The sequence below is a fragment of the Bos taurus genome, chromosome 19, assembly GCF_002263795.3.
Source record: "Bos taurus isolate L1 Dominette 01449 registration number 42190680 breed Hereford chromosome 19, ARS-UCD2.0, whole genome shotgun sequence".
In the NCBI taxonomy this organism is placed as follows: Eukaryota; Metazoa; Chordata; class Mammalia; order Artiodactyla; family Bovidae; genus Bos; species Bos taurus.
In genome coordinates this window covers 23,797,794-23,817,675 of record NC_037346.1, presented here as the reverse complement: position 1 = coordinate 23,817,675, position 19,882 = coordinate 23,797,794, and the positions used below count along the sequence as shown (strand labels likewise).

At 47.5% G+C, this 19,882-nt stretch overlaps 1 protein-coding gene across 8 annotated transcripts in view; it reads right to left on the bottom strand.

The window, feature by feature from the left end:
* Positions 1 to 19,882, bottom strand: part of RAP1GAP2 (RAP1 GTPase activating protein 2) — a 202,277-nt gene that overhangs the window by 49,362 nt on the left and 133,033 nt on the right. For 6 of the 8 annotated variants that reach the window (XR_009491678.1, XM_059878465.1, XM_003587395.5 and 3 more), the window contains 5 exons: positions 13,036 to 13,071; positions 7,801 to 7,845; positions 7,050 to 7,082; positions 6,427 to 6,639; positions 5,076 to 5,179 (listed from right to left, as the gene is read on the bottom strand). Coding sequence is in view for 7 of the 8 variants with exons in the window: in XM_059878465.1 (XP_059734448.1) it covers positions 5,076 to 5,179; positions 6,427 to 6,639; positions 7,050 to 7,082; positions 7,801 to 7,845; positions 13,036 to 13,071 (431 nt within the window). In the remaining variant the exon portion in view is untranslated. The remainder of the gene's footprint in view (positions 1 to 5,075; positions 5,180 to 6,426; positions 6,640 to 7,049; positions 7,083 to 7,800; positions 7,846 to 13,035; positions 13,072 to 19,882) is intronic. The other 2 variants (XM_024980711.2, XM_010815879.4) reach the window with 1 other exon arrangement.

Genomic DNA, 19,882 nt, shown 5'->3' with positions numbered 1-19,882 from the left:
AAGTTATGAACAAAATCAGAAGAAAAAAAAAATAGAAATTAAAAGTAAGGCAGCTGGGGACTTTGCTGGTAGTTCAGTGGTTAAGACTCCGCACTCCCATTGCAAAGGGCTCGGGTTAGAGATCTAAGATCCCACACGCCACACAGCATGGCCAAAAAAAAAAAAAAAGTAAGGCAGTTGGAAATGAAAATGATTCCTTTGGTACTGATAAAGGTGAAGAGGAAGCACAGTAGCTTAGCGTGAAGCTGAAATGGATGTTTAAACTAAACCCCAGAGTTATCCACCAGTCACAGACAGTGCGGGGCAGGGATAAACCCCTTCTCCTGGGGTCTGCTCAGGTGAGGCTACAATACAGGGAGCAGAGGGATTGCCCCAAGGGCAGACAGCTTCAAGAGGAAAAGCGAAAAGGATACAGCTACCTACATCAAGTTCTTACTGCACATTTACCTACCAAGAGGGTGGAGAGAGCCAGGAGTGCTACCCAGACGTGTTCCCTTCACAAAGCAAGGAAATCAGGAGCAGGGAAGGATTCCCAAGTTACCAGAGTGCTCCTTTTATCTCTACTGATGCATTGTCCTTGAAATTCTATTTTTTCCGACAGTACTATTCCGACGCCAGATTTCTTAGCTAGTATTTTTCCAGAATATCTTTTTCTATTTCTTCATTTTAAATCTTCCCATGTCATTCTTCTTTAGACATGACTCTTACAAGTAGAATACAGCTGCATTTTAGTTCAATCCCATAGCCCGAGATTTTCATAGACTATTTGCACTTGTGCTTACTCATATACTTGGAATTGTTTTTATCACTTTGTGTTGTTAATAACCCTGTGTTTTTTCTTTTTTCTCCATCCCTGCCTTCAGTTTGGTAAACTTTTTAAAATTCTTTTTATCCCTCTGCTAGTTTAAGAGCTATATATTGTATTTCTATAACTTCCAATACACCTATTTATATTTTTCCAACAAACTCTAAACTTACTTGCTATTTCTCTCCTGAGGAAGGAAGAAGACACAAAAGCTACTGAACTCTTTCCTTCCCACTGTCTTTTGTATAACTGTTTATAAATTTAATTCAAGAATTTTTTCTAGGAAAAAAAAAGAATTTTTTCTTTAAAAAAATTCTTTTTTCCAGTCGTAATTAAATTTATCAACATAGTTTATCTATTTCTTCTTACTTTTTAGTTGCATCTTTTCTTTTGGTTTTTATTTTCTTCTAGCTGAAGTATATCCTTTAGTGATTCTTTCAGTTAGATTCTGTGAATAATGTACTCCTTTCATTTTTTTAAATGTCTGAACAGCTTTCTTCCACCATTTTAAAGCTACTGTCCCACTGTCCCATGGCTGATAAGAAACTTGCTCTCAGCCTGGTTGTCATTCATAGATAATCTATTTTTAGGTAGCTTTAAAAATTCCTATTTATCTTTGAAGTTCTAAATGAAATCTGTTCTTTACAAGTTTCAAATAACTACCTGCAAACCATCTAGATCTAGAAACTTCTGGAGAGAGAATTCTTTGAGAACTTTTCAATTTATTCCACTACTGTTATTGATCTGGTCAGGTTTTTCACCTCATGTTAAATCTAGTCACATATGCCCTCCTAGAAAAGCATCTGCTTCAAATGAAATTTCGGATATAATAGCATGGGTTGAACACAATGGGCTTCTCTGGTGGCTCAGTGGTTAAGAATCTGCCTGCCAATGCAAGAGATGCAAGAGATGTGGGTTCGATCCCCAAGTCTTAACCACTGGACTGCCAGGGATGTCCCTAATCTTTTGTTTTTAAAACAGTTTATTTTTTCTAGAGGTTTGCTAAAAATACAAAGTTAATGGATATCAGAATTTAACTTGGCTTGCTATAATAAATCCTTTCCAAAGCTTGGATATTTTCCTATCCTCTAAACACTGCTGCTGCTGCTGCTGCTAAGTCGCTTCAGTCATGTCCGACTCTGTGCGACCCCATAGATGGCAGCCCACTAGGCTCCTCTGTCCCTGGGATTCTCCAGGCAAGAATACCGGAGTGGGTCGCCATTTCCTTCTCCAATGCATGAAAGTGAAAAGGGAAAGTGAAGTCGCTCAGTCGTGTCTGACTCTTAGCGACCCCATGGACTGCAGCCTACCAGGCCCCTCCGTCCATGGGATTTTCCAGGCGAGAGTACTGGAGTGGGGTGCCATCGCCTTCTCCACTCTAAATGCTAAGTTATGCTTTTTTAGATGCAGGATCTTTTCTTTCACCAAACTATTAGGGTTTGGGTTTTTTTTTTTTTCCCCTCTCCTTCTCTTTATATCCAAACTTAAGAAAGGTGGAGCTTCCCGGGTTGCACAGTGGTAAAGAATCCACCTGCCAATGCTGGAGACATGAGAGACACGGGTTCGATCCCTGGGTCAGGAAGATCCCCTGGAGTAGAAAATGGCAACCCACTGCAGTATTCTTGCCTGGAAAATTCCATAGACAGAGGACTCTAGTGGGCAGTCCATGGGGTTACAAAAGAGTTGGACATGACTTAGCGACTCAACAAGCACACACATTGAAAAAGGTGACATCTACTCAGGCTTGTTGCTGCTGCTGCTAAGTCGCTTCAGTCATGTCCAACTCTGTGCGACCCCATAGATGGCAGCCCACCAGGCTCCCCTGTCCCTGGGATTCTCCAGGCAATAACACTGGAGTGGGTTGCCATTTCCTTCTCCAATGCATGAAAGTGAAAAGTGAAGTCGCTCAGTCATGTCCAACTCTTAGCTACCCCATGGACTGTAGCCCACCAGGCTCCTCCGTCCATGGGATTTTCCAGGCAAGAGTACTGGAGTGGGTCGCCAGTGCCTTCTCCGCTCGGGCTTGTTACTTGTCTCCGAATTGTAAGGAGATTCTCCTTGGCAACTCTCACAGCACACACATGTTGTTAGAATCCTCAGATTTTAGCTGGAGAGCTGGTTGCTCTAAGACATCAGTTAAATAATCCAGAAGCTGACAGGGAATGAGGAAGAAGCTGGGATAGAGTCACTGCCAGCAGGGGAATTTCATCTCTGCATAATTTCTTCTTTGTGCCTGGTGAAGTTACTAGGCCGTGGGGCCAATTTTTTTTACATCTGGCTTTCGGTATACCATGTGGCTACCCAACCTCCTAGCTGGTGAATGGCTTTTCTCTGCCACCCTGCTCACTGGATTTCTACTGGGAAACCCACATTTGAGCTTAACTCCCCAGGGCCTTTTTTTAAAAAAAGAATCCTATGCATTTCTTTTTAGTATTTATTTATTTGGCTGTGCCTGGTCTTAGTTGTAGCACGAGGGATCTTTGATCTTCCTTGTCGTATGTGAGATTTTTTTAGTTACAGCATGCGAAATCTTCATTGCAGCATGTGGGATCTAGTTCCCTGACCAGGGATGAAACCCGGGCCCCCTGCACTGGGAGGGTGGAGTCTTAGCCACTGGACCACCAGGGAAGTCTCTCCCCTAGGCATTGATTTCAAATGCTGTTGACCCAAAACAACAAAAGTGGTTCCATGTGGAAAGACCCCTGAATATTCCAGGGCTCACCCTTACTTCTAAACAGCACAGAATTATCTCCAACATGCGGGAAACCTGGGTTAGATCTTCCCTGGGTTGGGAAGATCCCCTAGAGAAGGGAAAGGCTACCCACTCCAGTATTCTGGCCTGGAGAGTTCCATGGACAGTATAGTCCCTGAGATGGCAGAGTCAGACACGACTGAGCAATTTCCATTTCATCTGTTCCCTCATTACACTGCTTTCTAAGGAAGAGGCACTGAGGTCAGTTCTCAATATCACCCCATAGATTACCAAAGAATATAAAAATCATCAAAATATGCTGTGTGCCAAGCATCTTTCTCTCTCTTTAAGTCCAGGTGTGGCATTTCAGATAGGATATGGTATTAGAAAAAGAGGGTTAGATCCTTGTGTTCAATTATCTTCTTACTCAGAAATGCTACCCCATCTGGGTCTGAGTTTTATTAAGAAAGGAAGTAATTTTCTTCACAGAGGTTCACCAACTTGAAATCCTATTAGGATATGGGGATCCAGGTATTACTCTCTCAGAATATTAGTGCTAGTGATTTAATGGACTCTTCCTTGCCTTGCAAACATCATTTCTAGCCAGGTGAACCTCAGCAAAGAAAATTGGTTCCTTTCTTAAGAAAGAGCAAATCAAAATTGGGTAAGTGCTGACAACTTCCTTGTACCAGCTCCCCCCTCCTCCTATCCTTCCCGTTGCAAGGCTAGTTGTCACTCTCCATCCCATTTTTATCTCAAAACTTGGGCAGAGAAAAAATGCTATTGCTCTTTTCCAAATACCATCAAGGACTTCCAATTAGATTCACAAATATGGACTGGGAGCTTGACAGGTTCCCAGCACACTGCTAAGCACCATTGCTGATTTTCCCCGCTTCTCCACCAGCCCAATGGGGACAGAGATATTTAAGATTGACTCTCTGTGTTCCTACAGCATCCTGTGCAAATCAATAAAATCATACGGTGCCATGCATTAAAATCCTCTGTGTTTCTCACCACTAGGCCTGAGGAGAACATGGACCATCCCACTGTCATCATTGCAAAAGATGTTCTTAAAAAACACGTAAGCCCAACAGAAACCAATTCCAGTTCCTGCCCTTGAGAAGGTCATAATCTGGGGAGAGGTCCCTAGCCTGGCTGTGAATCAGTGCTCCGGTTGTTACCACCATTCCTTTTTGGGGAACCCAGGGTACACAGAGATGCTTTGGGACCTATTTTCTGCGGCCAGATGCACGCTGGAGGCAGTGTTCTGGGAAACCTTCTCCCAGGACAGTCTGGAGCTGCATCTCAGCAGGATGAACCATCTTCCTCCGAGTCCCAGTCCCCACAAGAGAAGCCCATGGGGGTATGGTCTAGGTGACCTTGAGACCAGACACCACGCTGACTCCTGCAGTCAGCCAGCTGGCACAGACACCTGGTCTCCCCGCCTGGCAACTCACACAGATCCCCAAGACTCCAGCCAGGTTTATTTCCCCAGCACACCCAGACCAGACCGGTCAGACCGGTATTTCTGGGTACCGGCCACTAGAGGCGTGGCCTCCAACAGCGCCAAAGCCCCACCTGAGAATGATCCGAAGGTACTCAACACCCTCGGCCTCCTCACACTTGACGGACAGGAGCAAGTTTCCCAGGCTGCTGCCGGTACAGTAGAAGTTCAGATGATCCTAGAGACAGAAATCAGACATTAGCGAGGATGGGGAGGACCCTCCAGACATGTTCCCCCAAATCACCTCCTTCACCAGGAGGGCACCCTCCAGACATGTTCCCCCAAATCACCTGCTTCACCAGGAGTCAGAAGCCCCAGAGCAACAAGGAAGAGACAAAAGGGAATCTTGTGGTTCTGCCGGTGATGGTGCGGGGAGGGGCAGATGAGGGGAAGGAGGAGAAGGGCCACAGTAACGGGTTCCAACTGCCCGGAGTCCCAGGACCTGCCGGGCACTGGGCTAAAAGCCCAATATCCCTTCACTCCTTTAATCCTGACTCTTAACTTTATGCAGAAGAAAACATCATCATGCCCATTTCACAGATGGGTAAACCACGTTCAGAGTCGTTAACCATCCAAGGTCACATCACTAATAAGTGAAAGATCCAGGGTTCCACATCTGTCTTGACCAAAGCACAAGTTCTTCACCACAAGATACCTAGTCTGCTGCCTCGCTCCCAGGGGCAATCCTCCCCATTTCAGACTATTTGCAGGAATAAAGCTGGGAGGGTGGAACCAGTTGGTGCTCTAGACAGTGGGTCTCTCCCTGGCTCAGGTAGCCCATCTAGTTAGGACCAGTTATCTCAGGGTAGGGCCCTGGAATCTTCATTTTAACACATTCCCCAGGAGGTGCTGACACACAACTCCTAAGACTGCAAAACTGCCTTAGGCTGGAGATTTCGGGAATCTGCCCTCGGGACTTCCGGAACCTGGCAAGTCTGGTGGGCAGAATATATTTAAGGAAATGTAAGGTCGTCACTTTTAAGCCATCAGAGGCTCACAGCACATCATCTGGTACAAGTACCAAGGGGGACCTGCTAGAATGAGGACACAAGAGACTTGTACTATTTTGATAGAAACAGACTTCCTAAGTGTGAGAACATTTTTTTTTTCCTTCCACTCTCCTTCACCTCCAAACACTACCCATTCCATCACCTTCTAAAATATGTGTCGGGGGTGTTCCCAACCTGGACCCATCACGCACGAGCCTTCCTGGCTCTGCAGATGCTCCGTCTGCCCCACCCTCACCCCCCACCCCCGCCCAAGGGGCAGAGCCAGTCAAGACACTGGCAGACAGCAAGGACAGGGGCAGGACTCGGAAGAGGAGAGACAGAGAGAAAGGGGGCCTGGAGAGGAACGCCAGGCTCCTGCCCCCACCCCCACCTCCAGCAGCTATTTATTTCCCTGCCCTGGGTCCCCGGGCCTTACCTTCCCCAGGAAGTGCCTGCGATAGGCCCTGGCTTCACCCTTGCACTCGAGCTTGTAGCCAAACGTGCTGGGACTGAGGCTGTCCTCCTCCTCATCCTCACAGATGCTGCTGCCCAGGGAGGTCGGTGTGCTCACGTTCTCGGGGTCTTCAATCCAGTAGCCCCCAAACTGGGGCAGGACGATCAGGGGGTATGGGCCTCCCTTCTCCACAACCTGGAGGCAGAGGGAGGGTCTGGCACTGCAGCCTGTCCCGGGTCTACAGAAGGAGGGGAGGGGTGCCGGTGGGGTGTCCCTCAACCTTCCAACCACTCCAAGGAGGGGATCCCATCTTTGAGGCCAAAAGCAGTAACATGAACCCCTCCTCTAAGCCCTGCAACATCTCCAGTTTCACCGACCCTGGAGCACCAGAGGTGCAAAGCTTTGGCAGATACCTCCAATTTACACATGGAAAAGCTGAGGTCACAAAGGGGATAATGGGAAGAGACCTCAGGCCCTCAAGTTCCAGGGCCAGCGTTCTCTCCCACGTGGGGCCGGACAGGGACCATCAACATCATCACCATCAGCTCCCCTAGCTGCGCCCCAGAGACAGGACCCAGAGCTGAAGGCAGCCAGGGGGCTCCTACCTCGTCGATGCTGGGGTACGGAATGTAGTCATCCTGCAAGACAAACCAGACAATGTCACCATCCATCCCCACAACACCCATCACGTTTGACCACTGTTTGCATTCCCCTCTCCCAGATGGGGGAGGTAGTGGGCTGGGGGCCTGGCAGACTGCAGCAGGGCCTTGGGAGGATCAACGGGCAGAACACCGGACAGAAAAACAGCCTAGAGGCAGCTCTGGAACCTGGCTTGAGTTCTTTCCCAGAGTGACAGAACCTGAGTGCAAACCCTGCCAGCTGAAGACGCAGTATGCAAAGCGCTTGAGGCCCACACTTCTGGTGACCCAGTTGCTCACCCTAGGAGGCTGTGACAGGAAGGTAACCTCTGGTCCCATCCAGCCCCCTCCAGGTAAGAGGGCTGACCTCCAAGTGATGAGCTGCACCCCTGGGCCTGGGCAATGGAAGTTGAAGCTGAGAGTTGATGCCTCTGGAACCTGGAGCAGAGCCCGATACCCCTACACACGGCATGTGGTCCATTCACAGGAGTGGGTGCAGAGAAGCCAGGCTGAGCCTCAAGCCTTGTCTCCACCCCAGTCCACCCAGAAGCTGCCCCAAAGGCATCAAGCCAGGGCCCCCCTTGCTGCCCACTATGCCCCAGTCAACATGGTGTGGTCACTTAAGTGGCTCATGGTGAAAATCTGAGGTAGACAGCGTAAGATAGCAGAACCCAGCAAGCCCGCTGTGTCCCCTGTCTCTGACACCCGCCCAGCCCACCTTGTTCTTCTGGGGTCCCGGCTTCTGCTCTTCAAGCTTGATCCCCTGCAGAAACAAGGAAAAGAGGATCCATGGAAAAGCAAAGGTCACAGAAGACGAGCCAAACAGAGGAGTTTATCAGGAGCAGCTGCCTTAGCTGGCAGTTAGTGACAGCAGCAGCGGCAGCTGGCGCGGCCCTTACACACTCAGGCCTCACAGAAGCCTCGGGCAAGGCAGCAGGTTAACAGCATGGGCTCAAGCCAGATCACAGGGGTTCCAAGCCAGATCACGGGGGTTCAAATCCCAACACTGCCACGTACGACCTGATGACCCTGGGCAAGTCACAAAACCTCTGTGTAGCTCAGTGTTCCCATCTGTAAAATGGGAATGAAAACGGCACCTACTCTGGTAGTGAAGATTCAATGTTGAGAATGTGTTGAGCCCTTGGAAGAGTGGTCAGAATATGGTAAAAGCTATAGGTAAGCAGCTTTTCTATGCTGGTGCTTTTTTTTTTTGGCTGCGCTGGGTCTTTGTTGCTTTGCACAGGCTTTCTCCCTAGTTGCAGCAAGCAGGGGTTGGTTACACGGGCTTAGTTGCCCCATGGCACATGGAATCTTCCCAGACCAGGGATCAAACCCATGTCCCCTACATTGCAAAGCGGCTTCTTATCCACTGTACCACCAGGCAAGACCCATTCCGGTGCTTAAACATCTCCAACAGGCTCTCTCAAAGCCAACAGGTGAGGGGTGAGGGATGGAAACCTGCATCTTGGGGTGTCGGCACCCGCAGGCTGGACCTCATGCCACAGCAGCTCCACCCCTCCCTGGTGGGAGGCCCCACGGCTGACAGGCAGGTGGCCCGGTCCTCACTCTGCTGTTGTCTTACTGCCAGTGACCCTTGACGAAGCTGAGCCTCTTGCAGCTTCCACAGCTTCAATTGCGAAATGAGGATTCTAACATCCACCCATCCATCTCACAGAGGTGTCATCGCAAGGGTCAGGCACCTTCACTGGGCCTGGATTAAAGGGTGTCATCTGCAGGCGTCTGGAAGGTGCTCTTCTGGGGAGCAGGGCCCGGTCAAACGGTGCCACGTTCTGATTTAAATGGGTTTTGAGGGGCTGGGGTACATGGTGTCCCCAAAACTGTTTGAATAAATTCCGACAAGGGTGTGAGATGCTGGGACACACTGCGACACGCAGGCCCCTCTGGAGAGAAGAGTGTCCTGCAGCAGCCCCTGCCTGATCATAATACTACAGAGCAGGAGCTTGACCTTGCACAGCGCTCCCTCCTTCAGTCTCCTCTGAAAACCCTCAGCACCTATTTACCAACACAGAAGCGGGGACCCTGGGAGCAGGTTCCTGAAGCTAGTGGCTGTCAGCACCTGGAGGTGAAGCCGGGCCGTGTGTCTACATTGCGGAGGCCTGTCCCGCAGCCCTCAGAGCCCAGGACTCCTGCTCACTCACTGGGTGGATTTAGACTCGGGCTTCTCCGGACTTGGTGGGACTGAGTCACCTGCAGCGCCGTCCAGGAGGGCGTGGGGAGGGCCCCTCCCACTCGACAGGCCCTCCTTTCCCCACATGGGATGAAAACCACCTGAGTGGACAGCAGTCCCTGACCAGGGAAGCAAACTGGGAGGGTGAAGAGAGGGGTGATGTCAGGAGTTGGTCTGTTTGTCCTTCGTTAGTCATCCCTCCCTGGAAACAGCCCTGGGCAGGTGAGCAAACCTCCTCCAGTGCCCTCCCCCCGACAGAGCTGCCGCCCAGCACTGGGGCCTCTCCATGCGTCAGCCTTTGCTATTGTTGTTCAGTTGCTAAGTCAGTTGCTAAGTCGTATCCGACTCCTTGCGACCCCATGGACTACAGCACACCTCGGTCCCCTGTCTTTCACTATCTCCCGGAGCTTGCTCAAACTCATGTCCATTGAGTCAATGATGCCATCCAACCATCTCATCTTCTGTCACCCCCTTCTCCTCCTGCCTTCAATCTTTCCCAGCATCAGGGTCTTTTCCAATGAGTTGGCTCTTCACATCAGGTGGCCAAAGTATTGGAACTTCAGCGTCCGCATCAGTCCTTCCAATGAATATTCAGGGTTGATTTCCTTTAGGATTGACTGGTTTGATCTCCTTGCTATAGGTGTCATGATTATGGCCCCCTCCCTCATCCCTGGCCATGTGGACACTGAGGTTCAGAGAGGTAGAATGACTTGACCAAGGATGTTCAGCTAGAGAGTATCAGATAGAACTTGAACCCAGGACCGAAGGGATCCAAAGCTTGTGCACTTCTGTTGCTTGAAAGGATTTTGCTCTTCTTCAAATCCCTTGACTCTCGGTCAGGGAGGTCAGGAGTCCTGGATCTTAGTCTCAGCTCTTCACAACTCTCAGAGAGCCCTGGATGCTACAATACTTGAGGCTCTGTCTCCACGCCCGCAGCATGAAAGAGGGCGCCCACACTCAAGGACAGACTCCGGCCACACTTCACACCAGCCACTTCCCCACATGACTTTCAGACACATGGAACAGCTGGAAGCTGCAGCCCCTTGGAGGCTGGGGCCCAGTGGGCACTAGGCAGAGGCCCAAGCATTGGGAAGCCTGGTCTCAGCCCCAGGTAGTCTCAACTGAGATGAAACTGACCACCCACCCACAGGGGTCAGCCACCTGCCGTGGAGACAGAAAGGAAGCATAAAAACCAGACCCTTGGGAATTCTCTGGTGGTCCCGTGGTTAAGACTCTGAAGCTTCACTGCAGAGGGCGTGGTTGCATCTCTGGTTAGAGAACTAAGATCCTGCAAGCCTCGTAGTATGGCCAGAAAAAAATAAAACAGACCCCCTGCCCTTGACAGGCTCCCAATCTAGCTGAGAAGACAACTCAGCAGCCTTGAAACAAGAGAATGATGAGGTCAGTTGAGTCAGGGCTAGGGGGAGGGAAGTGGGTAAAGAGATAGGGGTGAGTGGATTGCAGGAGCAACCAGAGAGAAGGCAGGGCAAGCTGCAAATTCCCCACCAGCTTGGCAGAGTGCAGAGCGGGACTCCAGGGATTGAGGTAGAAATCCCGGCTTTACTTAATTATGTGCTGCCTCCCACCACTCACTGTCAAGGCCAAGGCCCTCCCTGTTTCCGAACTTGACTGTAGGTTCCCTAAATACATATAAATTAGCTTGTAGTCTACACACTGCTGGGCACAGAAGGGGATTTTAATAACTTGCTTGTGATAATAACACAACCACTAATAATAGTTTTCCCTTCAACCATCCCTACCTCTCTCCACCCTTAGGGCGGCGACCTGGCTTTTCCATGAGGACCATGCTTGATTGCTGGTGGCAGTCACCCTCTCAGCAGCTCCACCTGCGTCTCAGGCTGACTGTGGGCACTTCATTTGCCTCCCTTCTAGAGCTTCCAAACCATCACTACAGAATCTTCCTTCCTGGAGCCTGGAGCATCTACTTAGCCACCATAACATAGTAGCTAAGCCTTCTGGCTCCAAAGCTACCATAACAACCTATCAGCCCTTGAGTGCTTTACTTAATAGCTCTGTGCCTTGGTTTTCTCATCTGTGAAATGGGGATAACAATATACCTACTTCCTGTGGGACTTCTCAGGAAGAAATGAGGTGACACCTATCAATCTCTGAGCCCAGAGAAGTGTCTGAAATGTGTAGGCTATCATCAGCATCTTCTTCCCATCTGTAACTGTTATTTCTCATTTCATCCGGACAACCATGTAAGTGGGTATTTGCATTCTCATTTGTAGAACCTGTGCTATCATGATTTATGAGAAATATTAATATATATTTGGTATAGCAGCCAGGTCCCAGGGGCTCCCACTGGCCAAATCTAAGATAACTTGAGCATTAAAATAAAGATTTTATTACATAGACTATAAACTATAGTACAATCAGAATCCATGAGTCCATACCAATGAGTGAATGGATGAATGGATGGATGGGTAGATGGACAAATGAATAAATGAACGGAGAAAAGGGAAAGCTCTTTCTAATTGTAGAAAGCCAACTATAAACGTAGGAAAAACCTAAAACCCTTGGCATTTCCTAGGTGTTAAGAGCAATGGACCATCTCTTTTTACAGCATTTGAACCTTTGTCCTTCATTTCTGAAACAGCTCCAGAACCAGAAAGGTGAAAGGGGTGTCTTGTTATTCATAAGCTTATGTTAATGAGGTAACTTCTGGGAAGCCCCTAAGGATGGGAGCTTGTTGCTAGGGGAACCAACCCTGATTAGAAGGTTGGAACTTTCAGCCCCACCCTCAACCTCCAGAGACAGAGGAGAGGCTGGAGAGTCAATCAATCACCAACGGCCAATGATTTAATCAATCATCCTGTTTAAAGAAGCCTCCACAAAAACCCACAAGGATGGGGATTTTCTAGCTGGTGAACACACACTGTTCCCGAAGAAGGCATGGGAGCTTGCATCCCTTCCCACATACCTTGCCCTCGGCCATTCTTCCATCTGGCTGTTCCTGAGTTATCTCTTTTTATAATAAGCTGTTAACCTAGTAAGTCAGTGGGTTTCCTGAGTTCTGTGAGTCGCTCTAGTGAATTAATGGAACCAAGGAGTGATCATGGGAACCTCTGATTTATAGCCAGTGAGTCAAAACACGAGTGATAATCTGGATTTGGGATTGGGGTTGAAGTCAGAGGAGGGTGGTCTTGTGGGACTGAGCCCTTCACCTGTGAGATCTCCAGGGAGACTGTGTCAGAACTGGGTGAAATTGTAGGGCACCCAGCTGGTGTTGCTGAATTGTTTAGTGTGGGAAAACGGCCACGCGTTTGGCATCAGAGTGAAGCGAGAACAGTGAGTAGACAGAAAACAGGAACCAGAGGCTCAGAAAAGGGTAGGAGCTAGTGCTAGCGAGTGTTAGAAGCAGGATTTGAACTCAGGTCTGTCTCCTACTTGGCTGCTCTGCCTCCCAGACGTGAGATGACTCCTCTAAGAAGGGGCTTTCTTTCTGACCCATTCCAGGAATGACGGACCCTCTCAAACCCTCCCCACATCCGTCTGCCCTGCTGGCAGGTTCTGTTTATCTTCTCTCCATCCTTCAGGCAGGAACCATTCCAGAATCCTGAGTGCTGTTCACGTGGAAATGGCCCAGGTCCTCAGAACTGTGAGTGCTCTCCCCTCTGCCCTCCCTCCAAGGACCTGAGTTTTGCCCGTGGGTTTCTCCTGGTGTTGTGTCCTGAGGTCACTGCGGCACTCCCACCTGGGCCTTGCCCCACCCCACCCCACCCCCACATTGAGGATGCTTACCTGCATTTTCTCCAGCATCTCGAAGAACTCCGCCGACTGAAAGACACAAACAGGGCAGAGAGACAAAGACAGGGCGTCAGCCAGGAGGTAGAGAGAAAAAGCCTCCCTGCTGACTGTCTGGAAGCTCAACCCCGGCTTCCCCAGGGATGAAATTCATTTGGATCAAGAGAGAAGATAATTTGATTTCGCCTTTGCAGGGCTGGAAGGGCCAGAACACCCCACAGAACAAGACGGGGAACAAAGCGCGCCCAGGCTGGCACATGGCCTTGGAGAGAACAGTTACTCAGTCTCTGTCAAGAGGGAGGGGCCCCTGGGAAAAGCCGAGGTTTCCCCAGCGCCTGGAGATTCACCCTCCGGCAGCATTTGTGCTTGGGATGCTTTCAACCCAACAGTGGGGCCAAGATGTCCCACACAAATAGACTTCCAAGTTTTGTGGCAACACACAGCCCCTTCTGTCTCCTCACAAAAGTCTCACTTAGAATTCCAGCATACAAAACCAGTTAAAGCATGCCGCCCTGACCAAAACAGCTGTGGAAGCTTGAGCCCTGGCGGGTCACCTCTGCCTGTCCCTGTCCGCTGTCCCCAAGGGACATTTTGGGAACCCGAGAACTTGAGAGCAAAGCCTGAAAACTGCAGCCTCCAGGAGCCTGGATGGGTTATTTTTAAAATCATAAACTATGTAAAAATTTTAACCTACTTTGGTGCCAACTTTGTAAACTCCAGATAAGACCAAAAAGAGAAAAAGAAGGTGGAATGGAAGGGTGAGGGGCTGAAAGCTGTATCCTAACAAAACACAGGCAGAGGTTCCACCAGAAGTGTCCTCACTTCCCATTCTGTGAAAAGAGCTCTACTTTCTTCTGGGCATTGGCAAGCCCTGAGTTAATCAGCACACAGAATGGACTGTCTCCAGATGAATAGGGAACAAAAGAAAGCAGTGAAAAGAAAACATGTCCTTGTCGCTTCTCCACATAGAGGTAGGGCATCCATCCTGCCTTCCTCTGCAGGCACCCACAGGCCAGAACTGCCTGATGTCCCCGTCAGCCTCCACATTCTCAGAAGAGAACCACCATGGAAGGACCCTTATGGAATCACGGGCAGAAACCAGGCCCTGCTTCAGACTCCAAGTGACCTCTCCCAAGCTAAAACTGGCCCATCAGAGGCAAAGAGTTTCCGACCTCTGCGAAGTTCAGGTTCCAGAGTCTGGAAACCCCACATGTGAATGTTCAGGGTCGAGGACAAGCTTCGGGCACCCACATCAAGCACCTTTGACCAGAAGCTGCCATCAAACATCCAGCTCTCAAATCTATCCTTCCCATTTGCTCTGTGGATTCTAACCAACTCCAATCTCCAGGATACCAAGAATAATAATGAACTTACACAGGGACTTCCCTGGTGGTCAAGGGGTTACGAATCCACCTCCCAGTGCAGGCAAGGCAGTTGGATCCCTGGCTGGTGAACTAAGATCCCACATGCTGCAAAGCAACTAAGCCCGTGCAGCACAATCACTGAGCCTGCACAGCACAGCTAGAAAGGAGCCCTCAAGCCGCAACAGAAGGCCCGCATGACACACCTAAGATGTGACACAGCCAAATAAACAGATAACTTTTTAAAAAAAGAACTTATACAAATTAGTAAGGATAGAAAGATGAGAAGAAAGAGGATAAGAAGATAGAAACAAACAATCAACATTTTTAAATACACAAACCGCTGACCGAACAATTCCTCTTCTAGAACATATACTATAAACACACTGACACGTGAACACAGAGAGAGACACAATAAAATGGTCACTGAAGCATTGTTTGTAACAGCAAAAAAAAAAGTGGAAACAACTTAAATATCGATCTATAGGAAACTGATCAGAATAAGCTACACAGAATAAAATACAAATACTATGGGAAGCCATGTGTCAATAATTTAGATAACTTAGATGAAATGGGGACTTCCATGGTGGCTCAGACAGTAAAGAATCTGCCTGCAATACGGAGGACCCAGGTTCAATCCCTGCGTTGAGAAGATCCTCTGGAGAAGGGAATAGCAACCCATTTCAGTATTCTTGCCTGGAGAATTCATGGACAGAGGAGCCTGCTGGGCTACAGTCCATGGGGCCACAAAGGGTGGGGCACAGCTAAGCGACTAATACATAGCAGATGAAATGGACAATCCCCAGCCATCACAGACTACCAAAACTGACTCAGGAAGAAACAGAAGATCTAAAAAGACCTATAATAAATAATAGAGGTTGGATTAGTAATCAAAAAACTACCCACAAAGAAAAGCCCAGGTCCAGATGGCCTTTAGTTGTAAATTCTAGCCCTTAAAGAAAAAGTAATACTAATTCCTCCCAAACTCTTCCAGGAATAGAAGAGGGAACACTTCCCAACTTATTTCATGAGGCTAGTACTACACTGACACCAAAATTAACATCACAAGAAAAGAAAACTACAGGCCAATACAGCTTATGAAAATAAATGCAAAAATTCTCAACAAAATTCCAGCAAACTGAACCCAGCAACATAAAAAGAACTACCATTTCAGTAATTCCACTCCCAGGTATATACCCCCAAGACAAGTGAAAACACACGTCCACTCAAGAACTTGTACACGCATGTTCACAGCAGCAGTATTCATAATACCCCCCAAAGTGGAAACAACCCAGATGCCCATCAACTTCTGAATAAACAGATTATAGGATATCCAGACACTAGAATAGTATTCAACCATTGAAAAAAAGAATGAAGTATTGGCACATGCTACAACATGGATAAACCTTGAAAACACTGTGCTAAGTGAATGGACACAGACATAAAAGGCTGCATATTATGTGATTCCATTAATATAAAATGCCCAGAATAGGCAAATCTATAGAGACAGAATGTAAATTTGTGGTTGCTTAGGGCTCAGAGAAATGGAGGATTTGGAAGCTACAGGATATAAAGTTTCTATTGGAGCTGATGAAAAATGTTCTAAAATTGATTGTGGTAATGGTTACACAATTCTGTAAATAAACTAAAAACCATTAAACTGTACACTTTAAATAAAACTGCTCAATTATTCGGAAAGAAATCTGAGGACTTCCCTGGTTGTCCCATGCTTAAGAATTCGCTTTCCAATGCAGGGGACTCAGGTTCGATTCCTGGTTGGGGAACTAAGATCCCGCATGCCTCAGGGCAACTAAGCCCACACACCACAACTACAGAGCCCATGCCTCAACTAGAGAGAAGCCTGCCTGCCACAGCGAAAGATCCTGAATGCTGCAACTAAGATCGGATGCAGCCAAAATAAATATGTTTCGAAAAGAAAGCAGTAGTTCCATATTGCTAACATAAGATGCTCTCCAAGATCTACTGAATATAGGGGGGCAGGGGTGCAATTCAGAACATCACAGAGAACGTGACCGCATTTTAGTAAAAACAAAACCTAAAATTATTTATAGGTATGTATATAAATGCACAGAAAATAATACAGAAGAATATACCTCACACTGTCAAAAAGTTATTATAACAAGAAGAGGGAGAGAGTAGGGAAGGGAGTTCTGCTTTATATATGGGATGCTTCACAAGCATGAAGACCTACATTACTTGCATAGTTCAGTTTCAAAGAAATAAGTTTTGTAAAGGAAACAAAAATATGCGAAGGACTCAATTTGCTCAAGGAGAAATATAAAATGACCAGTGAAACATGCCCAGCCTCCCTAGTTATTAAAGTAGTTAAGATAATAAGAAGATAACATCTTTCACCTATCAGATTGGCCAAGATTAAAAAGAAAAGTCAGTGCTGGCAAGGACTACAGATAAGCGTGTGCCTGGTACTTTCTGAAGGACAATTTGGTACAATGTGTCCAAAGCCTGAAAAATGTTCAGGTATTTTGGTCCATAAACCTACTGTAAGGAATTTACACTAAAGCACTATTTGGGCAACTACACAAAAATAGTGTATACAAGGATATTTGTAGAAACATTGTTTATGGGTTGAAAACAGTGGAAATAGTTGAAGTACATATCAATAAGGGAAAAATAAATAATACACGGAAGTATGCCCATACAATAAAATAACTCTAAAAGGAGATCTGTACTGGTTATGTTGGTATGAAGACTCATGTCATATCGCTCAGTGAGAAAAGTAAGGATCAGAACAATATGGTCCCTTTTTATTTTTTTATTTTTATTTTTTTTTTCTTTTTTTTATTTTTTTAATTTCAGGTATACACGTGCTCCCCATCCTGAACCCTCCTCCCTCCCCCCTCCCCATACCATCCCCCTGGGCCGTCCCAGCGCACCAGCCCCAAGCATCCAGCATCGTGCACTGAACCTGGACTGGCATCTCGTTTCATACATGACATTTCACATGTTTCAATGCCATTTTCCCAAATCTTCCCACCCTCTCCCTCTCCCACAGAGTCCATAAGACTGTTCTATACATCAGTGTCTCTTTTGCTGTCTCGTATACAGGGTTATCATTACCATCTTTCTAAATTCCATATATATGCGTTAGTATACTGTATTTATGTTTTATTTACTTATTTATTTTTGGCCATACTGGGGCTTCATTGCTGAGTGCAGACTTTCTCTCCTTGCAGCGAGTGGGGCCTATTCCCTAGCCGTGGTGCTCGGGCTTCTCACTGCAGTGGATTCTCTGGTGAAGGAGCACAGGCTCTAGGGCGCACAGGCTCAGCAGATGCAGCTCATGGGCTCTAGAGGGTGGGCTCAGCAGTTGTGGCACATGGGCTTAATTGCTCTGAGGTACGTGGAATCTTTCCAGACCAAGGATTAAACCCGTGTCCCCTGCATTAGCAGGCGGATTGTTAACCACTGGACCACCCAGGGAAGTCCTGATGCTTTTTTTTTTTCCAACATATATATCTTCCTGTGGATGTACACATCACTCTTGAAGGATATTTGCCAAGCTGAGTTATAGGTTAAGGATAATTTTTTGCTTTTCAGTATTTTTTCAATTTTCTATAATAATTATAAATCATTTCTGTAATTAATCAACTGCAAAGACTTTAACACATAATCAGAGGCTCTAACATGCCTCTCTTCCCTTCCCCAACTCCTGCTACAGTATGCCCCAACCAGCACTTTCATAAGATAGCACTCCCAGGAACACAAGTTTTACAGCCTTCTGTGCCCACAGAAAGCCCCTGAATTCAGGCCAATTAATTTCCAGGTCTAATCATGACCCTGTGTGTTATAGATAAAGAAATTCTCTTGAATCACCCCCACATCCAACTTACCCATTGGTATCTATATCTGGCAACCAAAAAAACCTTAGGTGTGTTCTTACACAATGCTCTTGTGCTAGTTAATCAATTAACCCCACATGATTAAATACTGGTCACTGGAAGTACTGGGGAAGGGCCCCCTTCCAGGTGGCTCAGTGGTAAAGAACCTGCCTGCCATGCAGGAGACTCCGGTTCAATCTCTGGGTCGGGAAGATCCCCTGGAGGAGGAAATGGCAACCCATTCCGGTATTCTTGCCTGGGAAATCCCATGGACAGAGGAGCCTGGCAGTCTACACTCCATGGAGTCTCAAAAGAGTCGGATGTGACTTTGAAACCACACAACAACAACAGATCTTAAAAATTATGAGACAAAATTAGTGATGCTTCAGGTGACCAGTGGTTCAGAGCAGGCAGGCAGCACTCCTTGCTGGGAGGTAAGAATATTAGTTCACTACTGCTACATAACAAATTACTCCCAAAACTTAGCAACTCACAACAATGTCCATGGGTCAGGAATTCAACTGCTTCATTGGGCAGTTCTGGCTCAAGGTTTCTCAGGCAGTTGCATTCAGGATGTCAGCAGAGGCTGAAGGCTTGATTGTGGCCAGGGGATCTGCTTCTAAGATGGTTTAGTCACAAAGCTGTCAGCAGGAAGGCCCAGTTCCCATCACACGGACCTCTCCTTTGGCTGCTTGAGTGTCCTTACAGCATGGCGGCTGACCCTCCCCCACCCCAACCCACCCAGAGCAAGGCAGCCAAGAGAGAAAGCACAAAAGAAGCTATAGTACCTTTACACCTATTCCTTATTCTAGTCCTTACTTTTATCTTATTTTATCCTTATTCTTTATCCTACTCCTTATTCTTTATGGGTTTTTTTAATATTTATTTTTTTTATTTGGATGCTTTGGGTCTTAGTTGCAGCATGCAGGAACTTTCTCGCAGCATGTGGGATCTTTTGTTGCAGCACTTAGACTTCACTCTAGCTGTGGTGAACAGGCTCCAGAGCACACAGGCTTGGAAGCTGCAGCCTGTGGCCTCAGTTGCCCCGTGGCAGGTGGGATCTTAGTTTCCTGACCAGGGATTGAACCCATGTCCCCTGCATTCAAAGGCGGATTCTTAACCAATGAACCACCAGGGAAGTCCCTGTCCTATTCTTCAGAAGCAAGTGTCCATGACCAGCCTGCACTCGAACGGATAGGAATGAGGTTCCACCTCTACAGGAGAGAAGTGTCAAAGAATTCGAGGTCATGTTTTAAAATGACCGCATCAAGGAAGGCTTCTTGTAAGGCTTCTGGTTGTAAATGCAACCAGACCTTAAAAGATAAACAGGAATCACTTGATAGAGAAGGAGTGTGTGTTAGTTGCTCAGGCTTGTCTGACTCTTTGCGACCCCATGGACTGTAGCCCACCAGGCTCCTCTTGTCCATGGGGATTCTCCAGGCAAGAATACTGGAGTGGGTTGCCGTTTCCTTCTCCGGTAGGGGGAATCTTTCCAACCCAGGGATTGGACCCAGATCTCCTGCATTGCAGGTGGATGCTTTACCATCTGAGCTACTAGGGAAGCCTAATAGAAAGGGTGCGGAGGGCGTTACAGGCAGTGGTATAACACGAGGGCAAAGGTGA